The 21,468-nt window shown below is 44.9% G+C and overlaps 1 protein-coding gene across 2 annotated transcripts in view; it reads left to right on the plus strand.

Moving 5' to 3' along the window:
• LOC115205311 (centrosomal protein of 112 kDa) overlaps positions 1 to 21,468 on the plus strand; it is a 183,120-nt gene that overhangs the window by 159,277 nt on the left and 2,375 nt on the right. For both annotated transcript variants that reach the window (XM_029771136.1, XM_029771143.1), the window contains 2 exons: positions 8,834 to 8,923; positions 19,570 to 19,671. In XM_029771136.1, the coding sequence (XP_029626996.1) occupies positions 8,834 to 8,923; positions 19,570 to 19,671 (192 nt within the window). The remainder of the gene's footprint in view (positions 1 to 8,833; positions 8,924 to 19,569; positions 19,672 to 21,468) is intronic.

The raw sequence follows: 21,468 nt of genomic DNA on the forward strand, positions 1-21,468 counted from the left end.
TGTCGGTTTATGTGTGTGAGGTAATGTTTTGAGGAGTGTGTTGGTTTATATGTGTGAGGTAATGCTTTGAGGAGTGTGTTGGTTTATGTGTGTGAGGTAATGCTTTGAGGAGTGTGTTGGTTTATGTGTGTGAGGTAATGTTTTGAGGAGTGTGTTGGTTTATGTGTGTGTCGTGTGAGGTAATGCTTTGAGGAGTGTGTTGGTTTATGTGTGTGAGGTAATGCTTTGAGGAGTGTGTTGGTTTATGTGTGTGAGTTAATGCTTTGAGGAGTGTGTCGGTTTATGTGTGTGTGAGGTAATGCTTTGAGGAGTGTGTCGGTTTATGTGTGTGAGGTAATGCTTTGAGGAGTGTGTTGGTTTATGTGTGTGTGAGGTAATGTTTTGAGGAGTGTCAGTTTGTGTGTGTGATGTAATGCTTTGAGGAGTGTGTCGGTTTATGTGTGTGTGAGGTAATGTTTTGAGGAGTGTGTTGGTTTATGTGTGTGAGGTAATGCTTTGAGGAGTGTGTTGGTTTATGTGTGTGAGGTAATGCTTTGAGGAGTGTGTTGGTTTATGTGTGTGAGGTAATGCTTTGAGGAGTGTGTTGGTTTGTGTGTGTGTGAGGTAATGCTTTGAGGAGTGTGTTGGTTTATGTGTGTGTGAGGTAATGCTTTGAGGAGTGTGTTGGTTTATGTGTGTGAGGTAATGCTTTGAGAAGTGTGTTGGTTTATGTGTGTGAGGTAATGCTTTGAGGAGTGTGTTGGTTTATGTGTGTGAGGTAATGCTTTGAGGAGTGTGTTGGTTTATGTGTGTGAGGTAATGCTTTGAGGAGTGTGTTGGTTTATGTATGTGAGGTAATGCTTTGAGGAGTGTGTTGGTTTATGTGTGTGAGGTAATGCTTTGAGGAGTGTGTTGGTTTATGTGTGTGAGGTAATGCTTTGAGGAGTGTGTTGGTTTATGTGTGTGAGGTAATGCTTTGAGGAGTGTGTTGGTTTATGTGGGTGAGGTAATGCTTTGAGGAGTGTGTGAGGTAATGCTTTGGGGAGTGTGTTGGTTTATGTATGTGAGATAATGCTTTGAGGAGTGTGTTGGTTTATGTGTGTGAGGTAATGCTTTGGGGAGTGTGTTGGTTTATGTATGTGAGGTAATGCTTTGAGGAGTGTGTTGGTTTATGTGTGTGAGGTAATGCTTTGAGGAGTGTGTTGGTTTATGTATTTGAGGTAATGCTTTGAGGAGTGTGTTGGTTTATGTGTGTGAGGTAATGCTTTGAGGAGTGTGTTGGTTTATGTGTGTGAGGTAATGCTTTGAGGAGTGTGTTGGTTTATGTATGTGAGGTAATGCTTTGAGGAGTGTGTTGGTTTATGTGTGTGAGGTAATGCTTTGAGCCAAACTTCCACTTTAGAGAGAAGTACACTGCGGATAGAGGTGAGAAGGCCCTTCCAGCAGTGGCCCTGCCGTCCTCCTCTTCCTCCTCTCCCTTCTTTCTTTCTCTTCTCCATCTTCTCCATCTTCTATCTTTCTCCTCCCACATCTCCCTATACCACTCCTCTTCTTCATTCCCTCTCTCTCCTTCCTCATCCTCTCCCTCAGGAAATAGAATTTGCCACGTCTGTTGATTCCAGTCTGGATGGCTGAGACCATATCACCCTAACCCATCTGGAGACGCTTTGGAATTATCCTCCATAGAAAATCACACATTCACAGGCAGATAGAGAGGAAGGAGAGAGGGAGGGGTGGAGAGAATGAATGAATGAGTGTGTGTGAGAGAGAAGGGGAGAGATGAAGATAGAGGGAGAGATGGATCACAGATGTAGCATCTGGGAGAGGCTCTAACCATAACACATCTTCAAAGTTTTTGGAAACAGATGGGGTATCTAAGGTGTATCTAGGATCAAGCAGGTGTGGGGAATCTGGATGGCCTCTGGGTGAGATCTGTGCAGTGGGAGCAGGTTTGGGAATGGGGAGGATGTTTCTTCTCAGTAAGGTTCCATAGATCAGGCCCTGTTCCAGTCCTATCCCTTCAGAACAGTGAGAGGCTGAGCCTAGAGATCTGTGCCCAGGGATGGAGCAGGATCACTGGGGTAACCAGACTGAGGAGGGACTCTCCTGGTCCTCAGGCTATGGTACAGTAGCATGGAGTCTGGATGGAAGGATTACCCATATCCTCCACAACAGTTGAATTTGATCTATTCTATTGTATCTTGTGTTTATATTCTATAGAATTTTTGAGGAACAATCTTCAGATACTGCAACTCTATTGTCCTAGACAGACCATCTCTTGTTCTCAAATGGCACCCTATTCCGTAATATATAGTGCACTACTTTTAATCAGAGGTCAAAAGTAGTGTGACCAGATATCAAAAGAAGTGCACTACATAGGGAATGGGGTGTGGTTTGAGACTTATCCCTGATTTTTTACTTTAGGAGATGATGAAGATGGATCAAATCAAATGTTATTTGTCACATGTATGTGATGGTGATCAGTGAAGAGGCCTGGAGGAAGGTCTGTCTGATTCATACAGTGATTCCATTATGATGCCATGGAGTCATTCATTATCATGCATCTATTAATGATTCCTTCCATGACTGATGCGTTTGTGCAGTGATGCTCTGGCCCTGTAGTGTTTCATCAACCAGATGAAAGAGAGATCAGAGTACAGTCAGCACGCTCTTCATCTCTTCCCAGAAGCCTTCACTCAGACGTTCAGGAAACGCTGTGTCATGATGCTGGGAATGGGGAAGGGGGGGGTCTGTCATGCCTGGCTGGGGGGGGGGGGTCCAGTGGGGGGGTGACATGGTGGGGTAATTGGGCTATCCTCAGGGGGAAAAGGGTGTGTGTGTGTGAGTGAGAGAGAGTCTCGTTCTCTACACCCTTGCTATTCCTATCCCAGAGGTATGTCACCTCACACATAACCTCTGTGTGTAACATCACATAGATGATGTATCACACGGTTCATATTAACCATGCTACAAAGTCCATGAACACAACACCCCAATTACAGTAAAACGTGACCAGAAGCTAATAAGTTCAAGCCTTAGACTAGCAATCAAACAATCTTGAACTGATGAAATGCGAGGCAAGTTGGATACCGTAAAACTTCAATTAATAGTTTGTGCATTTATTTTCTTTAATCACTAAACGCAACCGCCGTTTATTAGAGACAGGCTTCTATTAGAGCCAGGCTTCTATTTCCTTAATGCACACAGCTTTTGCTCAATAACATTTTGAAAAGACTACCACACTGTTTATTGTGACCAGTATGGCCAATATAAACATTATAATAACAAAGATAAGCAAATCAGACTTGGAAAGACGAGGCTGCCTATCTGTCACGTCCACTCCCGCTCCTCCTCTCTGGCACTCGTTGTCGATGGTTTACTCAATGATCATCACCATCGTTACGTGCACCTGCGCCTCATGAGACTCACCTGGACTCCATCACCTTCCTGATGACCTCCTCTATATCTGTCACTCCCTATGGTTCTTTCCTCAGGTGTTATTGTTTCTGTTTATGTTTCATGTCTGTACGCAACTTGTGTTACTTTTTTTTCTCCGTGTTTGTTTGTTTATTTATTAAATTCACTCCCTGTACTTGCTTCCCGATTATTAGCATACACTATCATACACCCCCCTTTTTGTGCTTCAGCACCATACATTATTTGGTGGCACCATGGCTAGCAACGATGACAGAATAAAATAACATAACATTTGAATGCACATGACCGTGAGAATATCAGAGCTGTGTCCATGGTAAGCTCGTAAACAGTTTTGTCATGCCTATTCCCGCTCCAGCGCTCGACGTCACCGGTCTACTAACCACCGGTCCTGGCAACCATCATTACGCACACCTGCTCCCCATTGTTACACACACCTGGACCTCATCATCACCTTGATTACTCTCCCTTTATTTAGCCCTCAGTAGCCTCATCAGACAGTATTGGTTTTGGTCACGTCCAGTACGCTTCTCCTTTATCTGCCTTATTCATTAAACTCACCTTCTGCTTCCTGACTCCCTGTATATACGTTACGCATTTAGACCCATCGTTTATTTTGAACAGCCGTTTATTTGGAACAGCCGTTTGTTTGGAACAGCCGTTTGTTTGCTGAAATGTGTGCCGATGCCCGGCTAATTGAAGTTTTATGGTAATTGTAAACAAGTCAGTTGGAGGGAAGTGCTTGACGTGATCAGAAGGAAGTAGAGAGGATCGTGACTGGAGAAGACAGAGCCTGATTAATAGAATAACATCAACCAGTATCATATTCATCTGCCAATACACTTATTCACCTCGTCTAGTGAGTCTCTGTGGTAGAGTCCCAAATGGAACCATATTCCCTATTTAGTGCACTACTTTTGACTAGGGCCCATAGGGAATTGCCCACGGCTCTGGTCAAAAGTAGTGCACTAGATAGAGAATAGGGTGTCGTTTGGGCGACACACTGTGTTGACTTAGAACAGGAAGGGTCCAGTTCAAAACGCGGGAAGCAGACGGATCCTTTTAATGCATTAATAAACAGAACCACTTCTTGGAAGCGGAATGTGTGCTGGCGGCCGCATCATCATTCCTAAAGTTACTTTCAACCATGGAAATTTGACTGAGCTTTGAATTCAGATCTTTGCACTCGTTTTTGACGTCTTGTCTCATAATATTGTGGGAAGGGATAGACAGTTTGAAGAAAGATAGTTTGATGTAACACTTTATCTAAAGTTAACCCTTATACCCATGTAACTACACAGTAATAACTGTAGTTAATAATATCATTGTAGGTACATAAAGTGTTACCCAACATTTAGCCTTTTCGCGATCTGTGTTCAATGTGTTAGGGTTGTGCTTCCCAGGAGCTGCAGTTCATGGTAAACCTACATGGTGTTAGTCATTTATGTTAAGTGGATGGACTGTATATCACCAGTCAGTCATGGTTATTACCTGAGCTATATTTCCCTCAACCATGGGAATGGATGGGAACACCTGCCTTACTCATTCATTCACACACACACACACACACACACACACACACACACACTGCAGGGAGTGTCATAATGCTGATGCTTAGCAGTGCCTTTCTGCCTCACACACACAGCCCCCATCAAACCATCAACACCCATACCAGTGGACTTACCGTGTGTGCATGTGTGCGTGTGTGCGTGTGCTCTGGTTGTCGTGAGGCCTAATCGAAGGTGAAGTTAACACGTGTGTGTGTGTGTGTGTGTGTGTGACATCTGGTTCAGCAACCAAGCCTTTCTTTCTTTCCACTGCTATCAGTTACAGCAGGAGAGGAAAACAGTCCTCTACACTCCTCTTCTCCTGCTATTCTGTTCTTTTCTCCTATCCTCTTCTCCTGCTATTCTGTTCTTTTCTCCTATCCTCTTCTCCTGCTATTCTGTTCTTTTCTCCTATCCTCTTCTCCTGCTATTCTGTTCTTTTCTCCTATCCTCTTCTCCTGCTATTCTGTTCTTTTCTCCTATCCTCTTCTCCTGCTATTCTGTTCTTTTCTCCTATCCTCTTCTCCTGCTATTCTGTTCTTTTCTCCTATCCTCTTCTCCTCTGCTATTCTGTTCTTTTCCCCTATCCTCTTCCCCTGCTATTCTGTTCTTTTCTCCTATCCTCTTCTCCTGCTATTCTGTTATTTTTCTCCATCCTCTTCTCCTGCTATTCTGTTCTTTTCTCCTATCCTCTTCTCCTGCTATTCTGTTCTTTTCTCCTATCCTCTTCTCCTGCTATTCTGTTCTTTTCTCCTATCCTCTTCTCCTGCTATTCTGTTCTTTTCTCCTATCCTCTTCTCCTCTGCTATTCTGTTCTTTTCTCCTATCCTCTTCTCCTGCTATTCTGTTCTTTTCTCCTATCCTCTTCTCCTCTGCTATTCTGTTCTTTTCTCCTATCCTCTTCTCCTGCTATTCTGTTCTTTTCTCCTATCCTCTTCTCCTCTGCTATTCTGTTCTTTTCTCCTATCCTCTTCTCCTCCGCTATTCTGTTCTTTTCTCCTATCCTCTTCTCCTCTGCTATTCTGTTCTTTTCTCCTATCCTCTTCTCCTCTGCTATTCTGTTATTTTCTCCTATCCTCTTCTCCTCTGCTATTCTGTTCTTTTCTCCTATCCTCTTCTCCTCTGCTATTCTGTTCTTTTCTCCTATCCTCTTCTCCTCCGCTATTCTGTTCTTTTCTCCTATCCTCTTCTCCTCGCTATTCTGTTCTTTTCTCCTATCCTCTTCTCCTCGCTATTCTGTTATTTTCTCCTATCCTCTTCTCCTCTGCTATTCTGTTCCCTTACCTATTCTCTCTGCTATTCTGTTTTTTTCTCCTATCCTCTTCTCTGCTATTCTGTTCTTTTCTCCTATCCTCTTCTCCTCCGCTATTCTGTTATTTTCTCCTATCCTCTTCTCCTCCGCTATTCTGTTCTTTTCTCCTATCCTCTTCTCCTCCGCTATTCTGTTCTTTTCTCCTATCCTCTTCTCCTCTGCTATTCTGTTCTTTTCTCCTATCCTCTTCTCCTCCGCTATTCTGTTCTTTTCTCCTATCCTCTTCTCCTGCTATTCTGTTATTTTCTCCTATCCTCTTCTCCTCCTGCTATTCTGTTCTATTCTCCTATCCTCTTCTCCTCCGCTATTCTGTTCTATTCTCCTATCCTCTTCTCCTGCTATTCTGTTCTTTTCTCCTATCCTCTTCTCCTGCTATTCTGTTCTTTTCTCCTATCCTCTTCTCCTGCTATTCTGTTCTTTTCTCCTATCCTCTTCTCCTCTGCTATTCTGTTCTTTTCTCCTATCCTCTTCTCCTGCTATTCTGTTCTTTTCTCCTATCCTCTTCTCCTCTGCTATTCTGTTCTTTCTCCTATCCTCTTCTCCTGCTATTCTGTTCTTTTCTCCTATCCTCTTCTCCTCTGCTATTCTGTTCTTTTCTCCTATCCTCTTCTCCTGCTATTCTGTTCTTTTCTCCTATCCTCTTCTCCTCCGCTATTCTGTTATTTTCTCCTATCCTCTTCTCCTCCGCTATTCTGTTCTTTTCTCCTATCCTCTTCTCCTCTGCTATTCTGTTATTTTCTCCTATCCTCTTCTCCTGCTATTCTGTTCTTTTCTCCTATCCTCTTCTCCTGCTATTCTGTTCTTTTCTCCTATCCTCTTCTCCTGCTATTCTGTTCTTTTCTCCTATCCTCTTCTCCTGCTATTCTGTTCTTTTCTCCATCCTCTTCTCCTCTGCTATTCTGTTCTTTTCTCCTATCCTCTTCTCCTGCTATTCTGTTCTTTTCTCCTATCCTCTTCTCCTCTGCTATTCTGTTCTTTTCTCCTATCCTCTTCTCCTGCTATTCTGTTCTTTTCTCCTATCCTCTTCTCCTCTGCTATTCTGTTCTTTTCTCCTATCCTCTTCTCCTGCTATTCTGTTCTTTTCTCCTATCTTCTTCTTCTGGTATTCTTCACACAGACCTCTAAAACCTTGTTCACACTGCAGGCCTTAATGCTCAAATCAGTTTTGTTTTTCCAATCCGTTTTGGAATACTGACTGTCCAAAAGCAAGTTACAAGTGACAAGATCGGTTCAGACGGCAGTCATTTGGTGACATGGTTATGCTAGTTGTCATAGTAACGACGGGTGTGTGCGCAGTGGTGTAGGCTGATTTGGTGTTGATGCTCGTTGTTCCTATCACTCAGAAGTTATGTAGCAAGCTAAGGTGACAACAGTGACTGCCATGGACGTGTCCCAGTTGCTTTGAATGTTCAAAATCATCAAATGATAAGATGATCCAATTTTCAAAACAAGTTGTTTTTGGCAAGCCCCAACAGTCAACTAGTTCAGGGTTTCCCGCCCCCCCACACATGGGTGCACGTTTTGTTTTTTTCCCTAGCACTACACAGCTGATTCAAATAACCAACTCATCATCAAGCTTTGATTATTTGAATCAGCTGTGTAGTGTTAGGGCAAAAACTAAAATGTTCACCCAAGGAAGGGGGTTCTTGTCAAACTGTCAACAGAGTAGCTAGCAAGCAACAAGATATGCCAAATAACAGTCTAAAAACCACTTCAGCGCAAATTAATCCGATTTGACCGTTCAGACACAAGTCACATGGCCAGGAATCAGATTTATATCTGACTTCAAACCACCTACAAAGGTGGTTTGAAATCTGGCATGAAATATCTGATTCAAGCTTTTTTCAGACTGCATGAAAAGAACAGATTAGAATCTGATATGCCAAAAAATTGGATTTGAGTCACTTCAACCTGCCAATGTGAACAAGGCTTAGTCCTTTATATTCTACCCAGAGTTTGGGGTTGCAAAATAATACACTGCTTAGATATGGAAGCCTTCCTTTGCTGGTATTTATGCCATACAGTAGTTTTTGTATGCCAGCCCAGCAGTACTGTCGGTAGATTCATGGAGGGCATTGTACACCCTGGTAGAATCCCTGGTAAACTGTTTGAATCTCAGGTATCTAGTACCCAACCTACACTCATAATGCAGGTGTAATGTTCAATGTTCATATCTGAAACTGCACTAATATAATGATCCAAAATGTATTCACAAGAGACGTGTGTGATGTTTAAAGCCCAGACAGTTAACAGTAGTTAATTCCCTGTGTGCCTCTCTCTCTATCTCCTTGTGAATGACTCTGGGTAATGAGCCCAGCTTTCCAATAATGACTGTCACCACTTTATCATTAGCCTTTTAATACACTGTTAATCTGAGAATCACATCTCTCTTTCTGCCTTCTCTCTCTCCTCTTTTTCTTTTTCATCTCTCGCTCTCTATCATTTGTCATTTATCTCTGTCCTCTTTCTTTCTCTTTTTTAAACTTTGTTCTCCAATCACTCTCTCTCTCTTTCCTATTATCCCTTATTCAAATGCGCTCTCCCTTTTCTGTCTCTCTAGGTTCTGCAGGAGAAGGTGGAGAATCTCCAGAGGCAGCTGCACTCCTCCGAGAAGAAACTGCTGAACAAAGAGTTAGAGAACCAGGAGCAGGTAACAGATTCCCTCTTCTCACCTTCAACCTCAACCCTCAACTTCACCCCCTCATCCCTCAGACTCACCCCTCAACTTCACCCCCTCATCCCTCAGACTCACCTCTCAACTTCACCCCCTCATCCCTCAGACTCACCCCTCAACTTCACCCCCTCATCCCTCAGACTCACCCCTCAACTTCACCCCCTCATCCCTCAGACTCACCCCTCAACTTCACCCCCTCATACCCTCAGACTCACCCCTCAACTTCACCCCCTCATCCCTCAGACTCACCCCTCAACTTCACCCCCTCACCCCTCAACTTCACCCCCTCATCCCTCAGACTCACTCCTCAACTTCACCCCCTCATCCCTCAGACTCACCCCTCAACTTCACCCCCTCATCCCTCAGACTCACCCCTCAACTTCACCCCCTCATCCCTCAGACTCACCCCTCAACTTCACCCCCTCATCCCTCAGACTCACCCCTCAACTTCACCCCCTCATCCCTCAGACTCACCCCTCAACTTCACCCCCTCATCCCTCAGACTCACCCCTCAACTTCACCCCCTCATCCCTCAGACTCACCCCTCAACTTCACCCCCTCATACCCTCAGACTCACCCCTCAACTTCACCCCCTCATCCCTCAGACTCACCCCTCAACTTCACCCCCTCATCCCTCAGACTCACCCCTCAACTTCACCCCCTCACCCCTCAACTTCACCCCCTCATCCCTCAGACTCACCGCTCAACTTCACCCCCTCATCCCTCAGACTCACCGCTCAACTTCACCCCCTCATCCCTCAGACTCACCCCTCAACTTCACCCCCTCATCCCTCAGACTCACCCCTCAACTTCACCCCCTCATCCCTCAGACTCACCGCTCAACTTCACCCCCTCATCCCTCAGACTCACCGCTCAACTTCACCCCCTCATCCCTCAGACTCACCGCTCAACTTCACCCCCTCATCCCTCAGACTCACCCCTCAACTTCACCCCCTCATCCCTCAGACTCACCCCTCAACTTCACCCCCTCATCCCTCAGACTCACCCCTCAACTTCACCCCCTCATACCCTCAGACTCACCCCTCAACTTCACCCCCTCATCCCTCAGACTCACCCCTCAACTTCACCCCCTCATCCCTCAGACTCACCCCTCAACTTCACCCCCTCACCCCTCAACTTCACCCCCTCATCCCTCAGACTCACCGCTCAACTTCACCCCCTCATCCCTCAGACTCACCCCTCAACCCTCAACTTCCCCCCCAACCTTCAACTTCACCCCTCAGACTTACCCCTCAACAACTTCATTCGTCAGTCTCACCCACAACCATTAGCCTCACTCCCAACCCTCTGCATCACCCCAACCCTCTACCTCACCCCTCAGCCTCACCCACTCTACTTAAACCCTCTACTTCACCCCTCTACCTCAACCCCCTTCCTCAACCTTCAGTTTCACCCCCTGCTCCAGTTCACCCCCCCCCCCATAGAACAGAAACAGGACTTTTTTCTCTTCTCTCCTCTTCCTCTCTCTCCCCTCTATTCTTCCCAACCCCTAGTTCAGAGGCAGAGATTTTCCAAATTCCTCGAGATCCGGCTTCAAAAGCCAGCACTGTGGGGCAGGAATGTTCAGAGGGAATCCTGAACCACCGCACACACACAGACACACACCAGCCCCGGAGCCATGGCCCCTGTGAGCTCTGTAATCACAGGTCTGCTTTGACCTTGACACACATGGAGAAGAAAGGCAGTAATCACCACGTAGCAGGCTGGCTGGTGGTCTCTCTGTCTCTGGCTGGGCCTGTGTACCTCCAGGCTGTTATGTACCAACGGAGACAACTCTTGGTCCTGGGGAGCCGCCCAGTGACTCTTACATACACTTTGCTGGAACAGCTCCATGTCGGACAGACATAAATCTCCCCAGAATGGGACAGTGGTGCTAGGGTAGTAGGGCCACCAGCCGGTGGGTTGACCCAGTCCTAGAGGCTTTATCCTCTCATCCGACGTAGTTAAACGGACAGGTTCTTAACCTAAACTTCTGCAAGGTGAACTTTTTCCAAGGTTGTACAGACTTTCATTATGCAAATCGTCAAAGGTGTGTTAGGCGTGTACGATTCTCCATTGAACATGAGTTTAGTCTAGGACCAAACTCAATCTGTGTCAGGGAGACTGGCCTATAACTATGTCTAAAGTGAATTCATTCCTATCGGCTTCACTGAGATTGTGTTTACCTGGTGGTTTGTGTCTGACTGGAGATGGGCCCTCTCAGTGTAGTGATAGTGAGACTCTGTTCTCTATACCTCCTTACGAGGAGAGAGAGGCTCTCAGAGGCTGGTGTGTTCCATGTGTGTTCGTGTGTGTGTTTTTCGCATGTCTGTGTGTGTGTCTGTGCGAATGATGTGTGTGTTAATAAAACCTGAGGCCTACTAGCTCACTAACTCTCTCTGCCTCCTTACAGTGATATTGCCCAAGTTTATCTGCCAAGACATGTCTTTGTAATCTGATCTCACACGCTAAAACAGCTTCTCTGCCCAAGACTTCACACAGATGTTTCCTGCCTGCCTCTTCCAGAGCCCTCTGACTTCCCGCTGTAAAATGGCGGCTCGGCTGCCTCGGTGAGGTTCAGTCTGTCTGAAGACAATCAAAAGTACACTGGTTATTTACAGATCAATCAGCCGCTGGTGTTGTGCAGTTCACTGCACTAGTAACTAACCCATCCTGGATTGTAGCACTTCACACAGATCTGTTCCCTTTTCTTATCGCTCTTCCTCTTTTTAGTCACTTCTCTGTGAAGCTCTTTATTTTTTTCAAGGCAGCGAAGCGTTTTTGAATTCAAAGCGTTTCTCAACGAACTCTCAGAGTGCAACTGAGAGATGTGGAGGCGCAAACTTTGTGAGCGGCGTGGTTTTTGATGTACCCCCTTGTATCTGACAAGGTTTTTGTCACTCTAGAATCTTCCAACAGCGAGCACCACCTACCCCCCCCCCCCCCCATCGTCATTAGCATAACTCAAGCTACGTGGCAAACTTCATTTGAATGTTCAAAGTGTCAACACCGTGTTTCTTTCGTCTGGCAGCTGTCAAAAACCTTGGTGTGTGACAGACAGTATCAAGCGCTGGGGGAAAGTCAAAACCACCAGCACAATCTAAAGACTATATATAGATGAAATGTTGTCATTTTAAGAGGAAAGGAGGAGAACAAGTTAAAAGACTTCTGCTTCTCTCAGGAGCTTCAAAATGGAATCTAACGCTTCATCAGGAACAACAAAAAACTCCTATTTTCCTTTTAAAAGAGGGTGGAGATGAAACCGATGTCTCTGTGTGGAAAGTCCGATTGTTCCTCTCACTCTCTCTCTCTGACGGATGCTTTGGAGAACAGTTGTACTGTTTTACATCCTGAGTCTGTCAATGGCCAAAACCTGGCGCCTAGGTTTGATCAGCCACTGTCTTCAAAGGTTCCTTACATCTGTGTGATCGGCGAGGAGCCTCTTTAAAAGCCTCCTCTCCTCACATCCCTCCATCCACCTGTCTAAAGACAAAACAAGCCTTTACTGTACAGAGAGGGATTCAGAAAGAGAGAGATGAAGCGATATAATAAATTAGTTATTAAACAGCCTGTGAGAAACAGAACTGAAAGAAAGAGTGATGTCTCTCAGAAAAAGGCTTCCATATTCAGCTGGAGTGTTCGATGTGATCCTTCTGTTAACTCGGGAGATTCAGTGAATTTCAATTCACTATCGGTCACCTGCTCTCACCACCCTGAGCCCCAGATTGCTTACCATCCCAGATCCCACCGCTGCCACCAAGTTTTGCAGTTGAAATGGAATTGACCTGGTTCTGACTGATGTCATTGACTTCTATTCCATCCATATGTGTTGAATGACATTCCACAAGTGGAAAAATAGTTCACTAGGTCCTTTGTCTGACCTACTGTAGTGTAGCATCTACGTCTGGGTTACCATAGCTAGCGTGTATTAGCCACAACAAAGGTGCTGCCATAGAAATGGCTGCTCTGCCTCTCTCCACCCCCGCACATTGCCCAGTAAACCAGGACAACCAACGCCTTGGTGAGACATGCATTAGCCTTATAATCACTAAAGCTTTGTTTCCAAGGCACTCCCCAGTTGTTTATAGATCAGTGTATATGAGCTGTGTATATATCTACCCATCCTCAGGCCTACAGTGGTTCCTCCTTTAAAAGTTGTGAGCTACACCGCGGGACTTAGAGGTACCAGCGTCACGGCGTCATTGCTCCAGACCACCACAAAGGGGAGTTAGAGCACTCATTATGCATTTGGGTCGCAAGGTTTTCATATGACCAATCATATCGAGTGGTTCCAATGACGAATTTGACGCGAGCCACCCATCCCTGGGGATTTCTTCAACAAAGATGGCTGACAAAACATTACAGTGGGACCAAATGTAAGTAGTTATAACGTCATAACGAGTCAAGCAAAACATGTACAATTGAGAGGAATATGTTAGTTAATGTAGAGACAAACGTTTGTGCATATTTTTGTCATGAAGTTCATTTACGAAAATCGCTATTTAGCAAGTCATCTGACTAGCTAACATTGGCCAGCTAGCTAGCTAGTGTTATGACAGGATAATTAATTTGTAATTCATGTTGGTTAATGTTTTAGGGACTTCTGAGAAAACCAGCAAACCAGGCTGTCGTCTTGTGAAACAGTGGATATGAAGAATCAAGCTAGCTAAAGCATTTACTGCAAATTGAGTAAGCTTGCCTTGCAATGCAGCTGAAGTAACATAGCTAGCTAACTAAACTCAGCAAAAAAAGAAATGTCCTGTTTCTGTGTTTATTTTCAGCAAACTTAACATGTGTAAATATTTGTATGAATATAAGATTCAACAACTGAGAAATAAACTGAACAAGTTCCACAGACATGTGACTAACATAAATGGAATAATGGAATAATGTCAAAAGTAAGAGTCAGTATCTGGTGTGGCCACCAGCTGCATTAAGTACTGCAGTGCATCTCCTCCTCATGGACTGCACCAGATTTGCCAGTTCTTGTTACCCCACTCTTCCACCAAGGCACCTGCAAGTTCCCAGACATTTCTGGGGGGATTGGCCCTAGCCCTCACTCTCCGATCTAACAGGTCCCAGACGTGCTCAATGGGATTGAGATCCGGGCTCTTCGCTGGCCATGGCAGAACACTGACATTCCTGGCTTGCAGTGATTCACACACAGAACGAGCAGTATGGCTGGTGGCATTGTCATGCTGGAGGGTCATGTCAGGATGAGCCTGCAGGAAGGGTACCACATTAGGAGGATGTCTTCCCTGTAACGCACAGCGTTGGGATTGCCTGCAATGACAACAAGCTCAGTCCGATGATCAAGTGACACACCGCCCCAGACCATGACGGACCCTCCACCTCCAAATCGATCCCGCTCCAGAGTACAGGCCTCGGTGTAACGCTCATTCCTTCGACGATAAACGCAAATCCGACCATCACCCTTGGTGAGACAAAACCGCGACTCGTCAGTGAAGAGCACTTTTTGCCAGTCATGTCTGGTCCAGCAACGGTGGGTTAGGCAACGTTGTTGCCGGTGATGTCTGGTGAGGACCTGCCTTACAACAGGCCTACAAGCCCTCAGTCCAGCCTCTCTCAGCCTATTGCGGACAGTCTGAGCACTGATGGAGGGATTGTGCGTTCCTGGTGTAACTCGGGCAGTTGTTGTTGCCATCCTGTACCTGTCCCGCAGGTGTGATGTTCGGATGTACCGATTCTATGCAGGTGTTGTTACACGTGGTCTGCCACTGCGAGGACGATCAGCTGTCCATCCTGTCTACCTGTAGCGCTGTCTGCGGCGTCTCTCAGTACGGACATTGCAATTTATTGCCCTGGTCACATCTGCAATCCTCATGCCTACCTGCAGCATGCCAAAGGCACGTTCATGCAAATGAGCAGGGACCATGGGCATCTTTCTTTTGGTGTTTTTCAGAGTCAGTAGAAAGGCCTCTTTAGTGTCCTAAGTGTTCATAACTGACCTTAATTGCCTACCGCCTGTAAGCTGTTAATGTCTTAATGACCATTCCACAGGTGCATGTTCATTAATTGTTTATGGTTCATTGAACAAGCATGGGAAACAGTGTTTTAACCCTTTACAATGAAGATCTGTGAAGTTATTTCGATTTTTACGAATTATCTTAGAAAGACAGGGTCCTGAAAAAGGGTTTATTTATGTACTTGCTTATTGTGTAGTGGAGGATAAAAATAACTGAATGCCTATGGATGTGTAGCTAGCTACAGTATGTAGCCGATCTGTGTATGGACCCTAAAACGTTAGGTTCTGAACTAATATTCAAACCAATCTATGAACCTCAGCTATCATAGTTGTTGTATCAACTTCAAGTCTGAATGGCATTAATGAAGCCTATGGATAAAGTATAATATAATAACTTTGTGCCAAGGATGCAAGTCCTGTATACATGTACTGTAGTTATTACCACGCATGAGATTCCCACATTGTAGCCTGTACATTGAATATATTCACTGATCATGTCCTCTTTCTTGGGAAATAAAGGTATGAATCTCTGAGACATTCTTTTTCAGTCATATCATACTCCATTATTTGAATGATGCTGTGTCTGCATGTATGTATTACAATTATACACTTCAACAGTGTTTACCACTTCTGCTCCTGGGACATCAATGATTACACATTTAACTATGCAATAGACTAGAAACATGATTGATTTGTAATTCATATATACAGAGGAAAAAACTATGCATATCTAACTCCCTTCATCTGCATTAATCTGAGGACACAGGATAGTATTTCAATGAGTTGCTAAATTTCAACCGGTGGAGAATGTGAAATGCTTTATTGAAAGAAGTTAATTACCCAGGTGTTATAAATACATAATACATGCATTGTAATTAGGAGAATTGACGATGACGGGACTGGCTTCCTTTCTCACATCAAAACATACCTGCAGACGAGAGACAGATGGAGAGAGAGAGAGCATGATTAAGCCTTGTTTTTTTATTCTAACACGGTCAGTCATCATAATCATCAGGAGGTGAAATGCAAAACTGACCTTGGGTCATTAACTCTGGGACTACTACATCTCTGTCTGTATTTCAATGTAAAGCATCACTTTAATAATACTTCCTGTTTTCCCGACCAAGTGACCTCTTGCATATGATCATGCTGTGCCCTCTGTGTCAGCCAGTTCAGATGCGGGAGGGGTTCACCAAAACAGCTGATATAACCTAGAGGATTTAGGGAGAAGGGGGAGAGGGATGAAGTGAAGAAGAGAGACTGTTATTGTGTGTGTGTGTGTGGTCTCACCTGGTGTCCACACTAAGTGGCTACAGAGTACTTTATGCTGAAAAAAAGACAGATGAGGACAAACAATAGAAGATACTGTCAATAGAAGATACTGTATGTGACGCAGACACCTATTGAAGTGTACCTGAAACATTTAAAATATAGAGGGCTATGTGTCTCACTACTTGGTTATTGCAAGGCTAACCCCCATGGAAATCATAACTTGGCAGCAACAGATAGTCCAGTGAAAATGGTTTATGTGGTGTAAATCTGAAAATTAGCAGCTGACATCTTAAGGGTTTTTAAATTAATGCATGTGAGACAGCTTCCATGTACAACAAGACAAGCAGAGATGAAGAGAGAAAAAGAACACAGAACAGTTTAATTACCTCTGCTTATGGACACTTTTGCCAGCAGTAAAGCTTCCACGGCATGTTCCTCGGACAGTGAACATACATCTGGCAATATCTACATTTTCGACCCCTTGATATATATCTCTTTTTTTTTTACATGAATCAGACTTGTATTAGAGAACTCTCTTTTCAAACAGGCAGTACATTCAGCTCGCATCTTACCTAGCAGGGGACAACACAATTAAGCACTGCAGTGTTCCGCTAACGGGCGCTATTCGGCTAAGTCCACCTGCAGCCATTACATCACATTACATAGCATTCCAGCTGCAGAGCAGATCCTCAATAATGTGATCTAGAGCTATTTGTGTCTGTCCTACAGTACAACGCCTAGGCTAACGATGATCTAATACAGCTGTCTGAAATGTCATTAGGCTGGCGGCCAGGTAGACATGTCTATTATACAGTATACCCTCTCGCTGTCAGACAAGAAAAGTGAAGGAGTAATATCTTTCCCCCAGGAGATCTTTTTCGCTCATCCCCTCTTCCTTTCTTGCTTTCTTTATCTCTATTTTTTGTTTTACCTCTACCTCTCTTTCTCATCATCTCTCTCTTGTCCTCTCTCTCTCTTATCCTCTCTCTCTCGTCCTCTCTCTCGTCCTCTCTCGTCCTCTCTCTCTCTCGTCCTCTCTCTCTCTCGTCCTCTCCTCTCTCTCGTCCTCTCTCTCTCGTCCTCTCTCTCGTCCTCTCTCTCTCTCTCGTCCTCTCTCTCGTCCTCTCCCTCTCTCTCTCGTCCTCTCCCTCTCTCTCTCGTCCTCTCTCTCGTCCTCGCGCTCTCTCGCTCTCTCGTCCTCGCTCTCTCTCGTCCTCTCTCTCTTGTCCTCGCTCTCTCTCTCGTCCTCGCTCGTCCTCTCTCTCTCGTCCTCGCTCTCTCTCTCGTCCTCTCTCTTTCTCTCGTCCTCTCTTGCTCGTCCTCTCTCTCGTCCTCTCTCTTTCTCTCGTCCTATCTTGCTCGTCCTCTCTCTTTCTCTCGTCCTCTCTCGTCCTCGCTCTCTCTCTCGTCCACTCTCGTCCTCTCTCTCGTCCTCTCTCTCTCTCGTCCTCTCTCTCGTCCTCTCATCCTCTCTCTCTCTTTCTGCTCCCTCTCTAGTACTCATAGTTATTAAATGAAACATTCATGGCCTGTCTACTTTGATTAGTCTCTAGCCTGTGGGTAGAGGCTCCAGTCCACCCTGCAGTGTAGCCTGGTGAATACTAGTTACCCTGAATCTGATCTATGAGACGGAAAACGCAGAGGGAGTTGTCAGGAGGGCGCTAGTCATTTAGATTGAAGTGTGTATATCCCTTACTGCTGTGGTAACTTAAATACAGCACTGTACGTACTGTACATGCATTAAGAATGCAGCCAAGGAACTTGAATGGAAAGCTTGCAAAGAATCCCAATACTTTTACATTGGATGTGGCTTATGAGGACAGTGATCATTTGACCGTTGTTTGGTGTTTTTTGGTCTTGAGTGTTTTGTCTGGGCGCCATCTTGTTATGACTGCCTCCCTCTCAGGGGTTCTACACATTTTTTTTTACTTGTTGGCACCCCAAATTACAGCCTGTAAAACATTTTTTTTTTAATACGTTTGAAAATGTTCATTCTCAAATTACCCATGGCTCCCTTTCTCACGGAGGAAAGGAGGGAAAAAAAGTACATTGATGGACTTTCTCTCCTGATGATGTTATTGGCCCGACACTTTTAAATGAGGTGGGAGGGAGAACATTTTGGGCTAAGTGGCAAAGGCCTAATCTACCGCACACTGTGCTGAGACAAAAAGAGCTGTTCTGTGTTGGGATTTATACTCTCCCCCTTTGAAGTGCGTCCCAATCCCTTTCATTGTGCCCCTGAAAGATTAATTACAGAAAACCAGATCAATCAGTTAAATCCACAACAGGAAAATTATTTTTGGAAAACCAATTTTCTACTACTAGACCTCTCGCTCTCTCTCTCGCTCTCTCGAACTGAATATCTAAAGAAAAATAAAGAGGAAATAACTGGACTTCGGCATGCTAAAAACTTCATGGTAGGAATAGTTTGGGGCTCTCCCTAGTTATCAATCAATCAAATGTCTTTATAACGTCCCTTTTACATTAGCAGATGTCACCAAGTGCTTATACAGAAACCCAGCCTAAAGCCCCAAACAGCAGGCAATGCAGATGTAGAAGCACAGTGGCTAGGAAAAACTCCCTAGAAAGGTAGGAACCTAGGAAGAAACCTAGAGAAGAACCAGGCTCTGAGGGGTGGCCAGTCCTCTTCTACCCACAGAGAATGTAGTCACGTTACGACCAGGCCCTAGTTTTAGGCTATTACAGGCCAGAGTTCTTCCTGGTCAGGTCACATGGTCAGGAATAACTCCTGTAGATTCCACAAGCACCAACTCCATACCAAACCTCTCAGTTTGTCATTACAGCATGTCTGCCTACTGAATGTTCAGTACATGCACTGTGTGTGTTTGTGGGCATGGAGGAATGGCTAACCAAATGTTTTAAACTTTGTAATCAGACTATGGTTTTCTCCAGTGTAATTTAGCTCCAGACAGCCCTCTCTGTGCCCGACATAGGGAGGGCTGGTGTGTTTGATGTGTTCTGTCTGTTCTTTCAAACCCAGCTGGGCCTGGTTCTAAAAGTCAAGGGTGGTCAATTCTGGTCCTGGAGGGAAGTAAATGTCGGCTCAAGCCCAGATTTATTAAGACACCTGATTCAGATAATGATGGTCTCTAAAATGAATATGGTGATTAGTTCATTTGAATGATGTGTGTTAACCCTTTGGGTAAGCTACTGCTACTCTAAGGGTTACGCTGAGTTGGCCACATGTGGTCTATGGTGACCGTGATCTTTTTATTAGCCAATAGGGGGCGATGTGTGTATAATTACTCTTTGAACAATTAATAGAAGCTCTTGTCCAGAGCCACTTCCAATATGTTTATTGAACCACATCCTCTCTGTCTTCCTTCTCTTCCTCTCCCTGCAGGTGACGGTGGTGCTTCAGGAGTGTGCGATGAAAATGAAAGGGCTGATGCCAGCTGAGCTGCGACAGGAGCTGGAGGACACCATCTCCTCTCTCAAGTCTCAGGTAGGAACAAGTCCTGCATGGGGCACTATACACAGGACACACACAGCCTATAGCTAACTCACCAAATTCAACTAATCCACATATCAACTAACTATCAAGAGCTTGGTTAGTTGATTCATGTGTTAGTGACCAAGAGTTGTTGACCCCTATATGGAGTAATACAAACAGAGGTCCCTGTAACTGGGCAATACACTCCATACCTCACCTTATAGACCTGCTTTCCTTTTCAGTGTTTCTTCAGATACCAATTATGAACAGTTTTCCTTTGCTGCCATTTTCTTTTCTGCTTTCCTCCCTCTCTCTACATATTGATAGAAACCATCCCAGACTGAACCCACACATAGTCTCAGTGTGAGTGTTAGCATTGTTTGTTTGATTCCTTGGCTGTGACGAGGGGATATGATATGGTGGTGTAGACCAGACACCAGAGCCCATAGACATAGCTTTGGACCGGTCCACTTTGAAGCTCCCTCTCTTTCTCTAGGCTCCATCAGATCACACACAATTATTATTATCAATTCCACATTAATACTGCCGCCCAGCCGCCGCGGACAGTCTCCTATTAGTTTAACTGGGCCTTGTTCGACAAGAAAACTGTGGTGGGCGGCGGGAGGGAGGGGAATTTCGAATGTAAACAATAGGCCTTTCTGTGTCGGGCTGTGGTGGAGCGGGCTAAGGGAGAGGGGGGCTCCACTAACCAACCACAACAACAACATTTGGAGGGGGCCCGCATTTCTAAACTCAAACTGGCCCCAACGCCTGGCTGCTTTGGATAGCTCTGGCTGGATCTCTTTCCAGTCCTGCCGCCACAAACCTCTACCATCGGATATGTTTATACGGTGTAATTCACGACCAGAACGGCCTCCCTTTTCATTGAGGATGTCTTGGGTTTTTCACATTACGACGCATTATTTTACTGAAAGAACGAGTGACTCCATGGCATCCGACCGCAGTTCCGTTTCTGCATACTGGTGCTGTTACTCCTCTGAAAGCTGTTACTCCTCTGAAAGCAGCAGCGCCGCCTCTCCAAATGAAACGCTAAATCTGTTCCTGAGGTTTCCATCCAAGAGAATGGAATGTACCATTGAGTTCCAGTACAGTAGTTACACATCAATGAATATTATAACCTTTTTGTTTCAGTTGATCTAAAGAGAAGGATTTTTATTTGTTGTGAAACACAGTAGTATGTACGGTGCCTATAGAAAGTCTACAGCCCCCTTCAAACTTTTCACCTTTTGTTGCCTTATAGCCTGGAGTAAAATGCATTCAAATAGTTGTTTTTCTCCATTGATCTACACATCTTACCCCACAACTTCCAAGTGAAAAAAATTGAAAATCGATACAAAATAAAACTGAAATATCTTGGTTATAGAAGTCTCCACCGCGTTCTAATAGCAATCCTAAATTAGCTCAGGTGTAACCAGTCACCTTCAAAATCACACACACCAAGTTAATTGGCCTCCACCTGTGTTAAATTGTAGTGATTCACATGATTTCAGGATCAATTCAGCAGAACCTGTAGGTTCTGGGTATAAAAAAATTCTAAGGCCTGGCCTGAATATCCCTTGGAGCACGGTCAAGACGATTATTAAGAAGTACAGTAGAAGGTGTATGGCACCACCAAGGCCCAGACTTTTTGACCTAAATGCAAAGCGTTACTTTTGGCTCAAACCCAATACCCATCATACCCGCAAACCCATCACCCAAAGAACACCGTCCCTACTGTGAAGCATGGTGGTGGTAGCATCATGTTATGGGGATGTTTTTCAGCGGCAGGTTCTGGGAGACTAGTCAGGA

This window comes from Salmo trutta, chromosome 1 (genome assembly GCF_901001165.1).
Source record: "Salmo trutta chromosome 1, fSalTru1.1, whole genome shotgun sequence".
Taxonomy (NCBI): Eukaryota; Metazoa; Chordata; class Actinopteri; order Salmoniformes; family Salmonidae; genus Salmo; species Salmo trutta.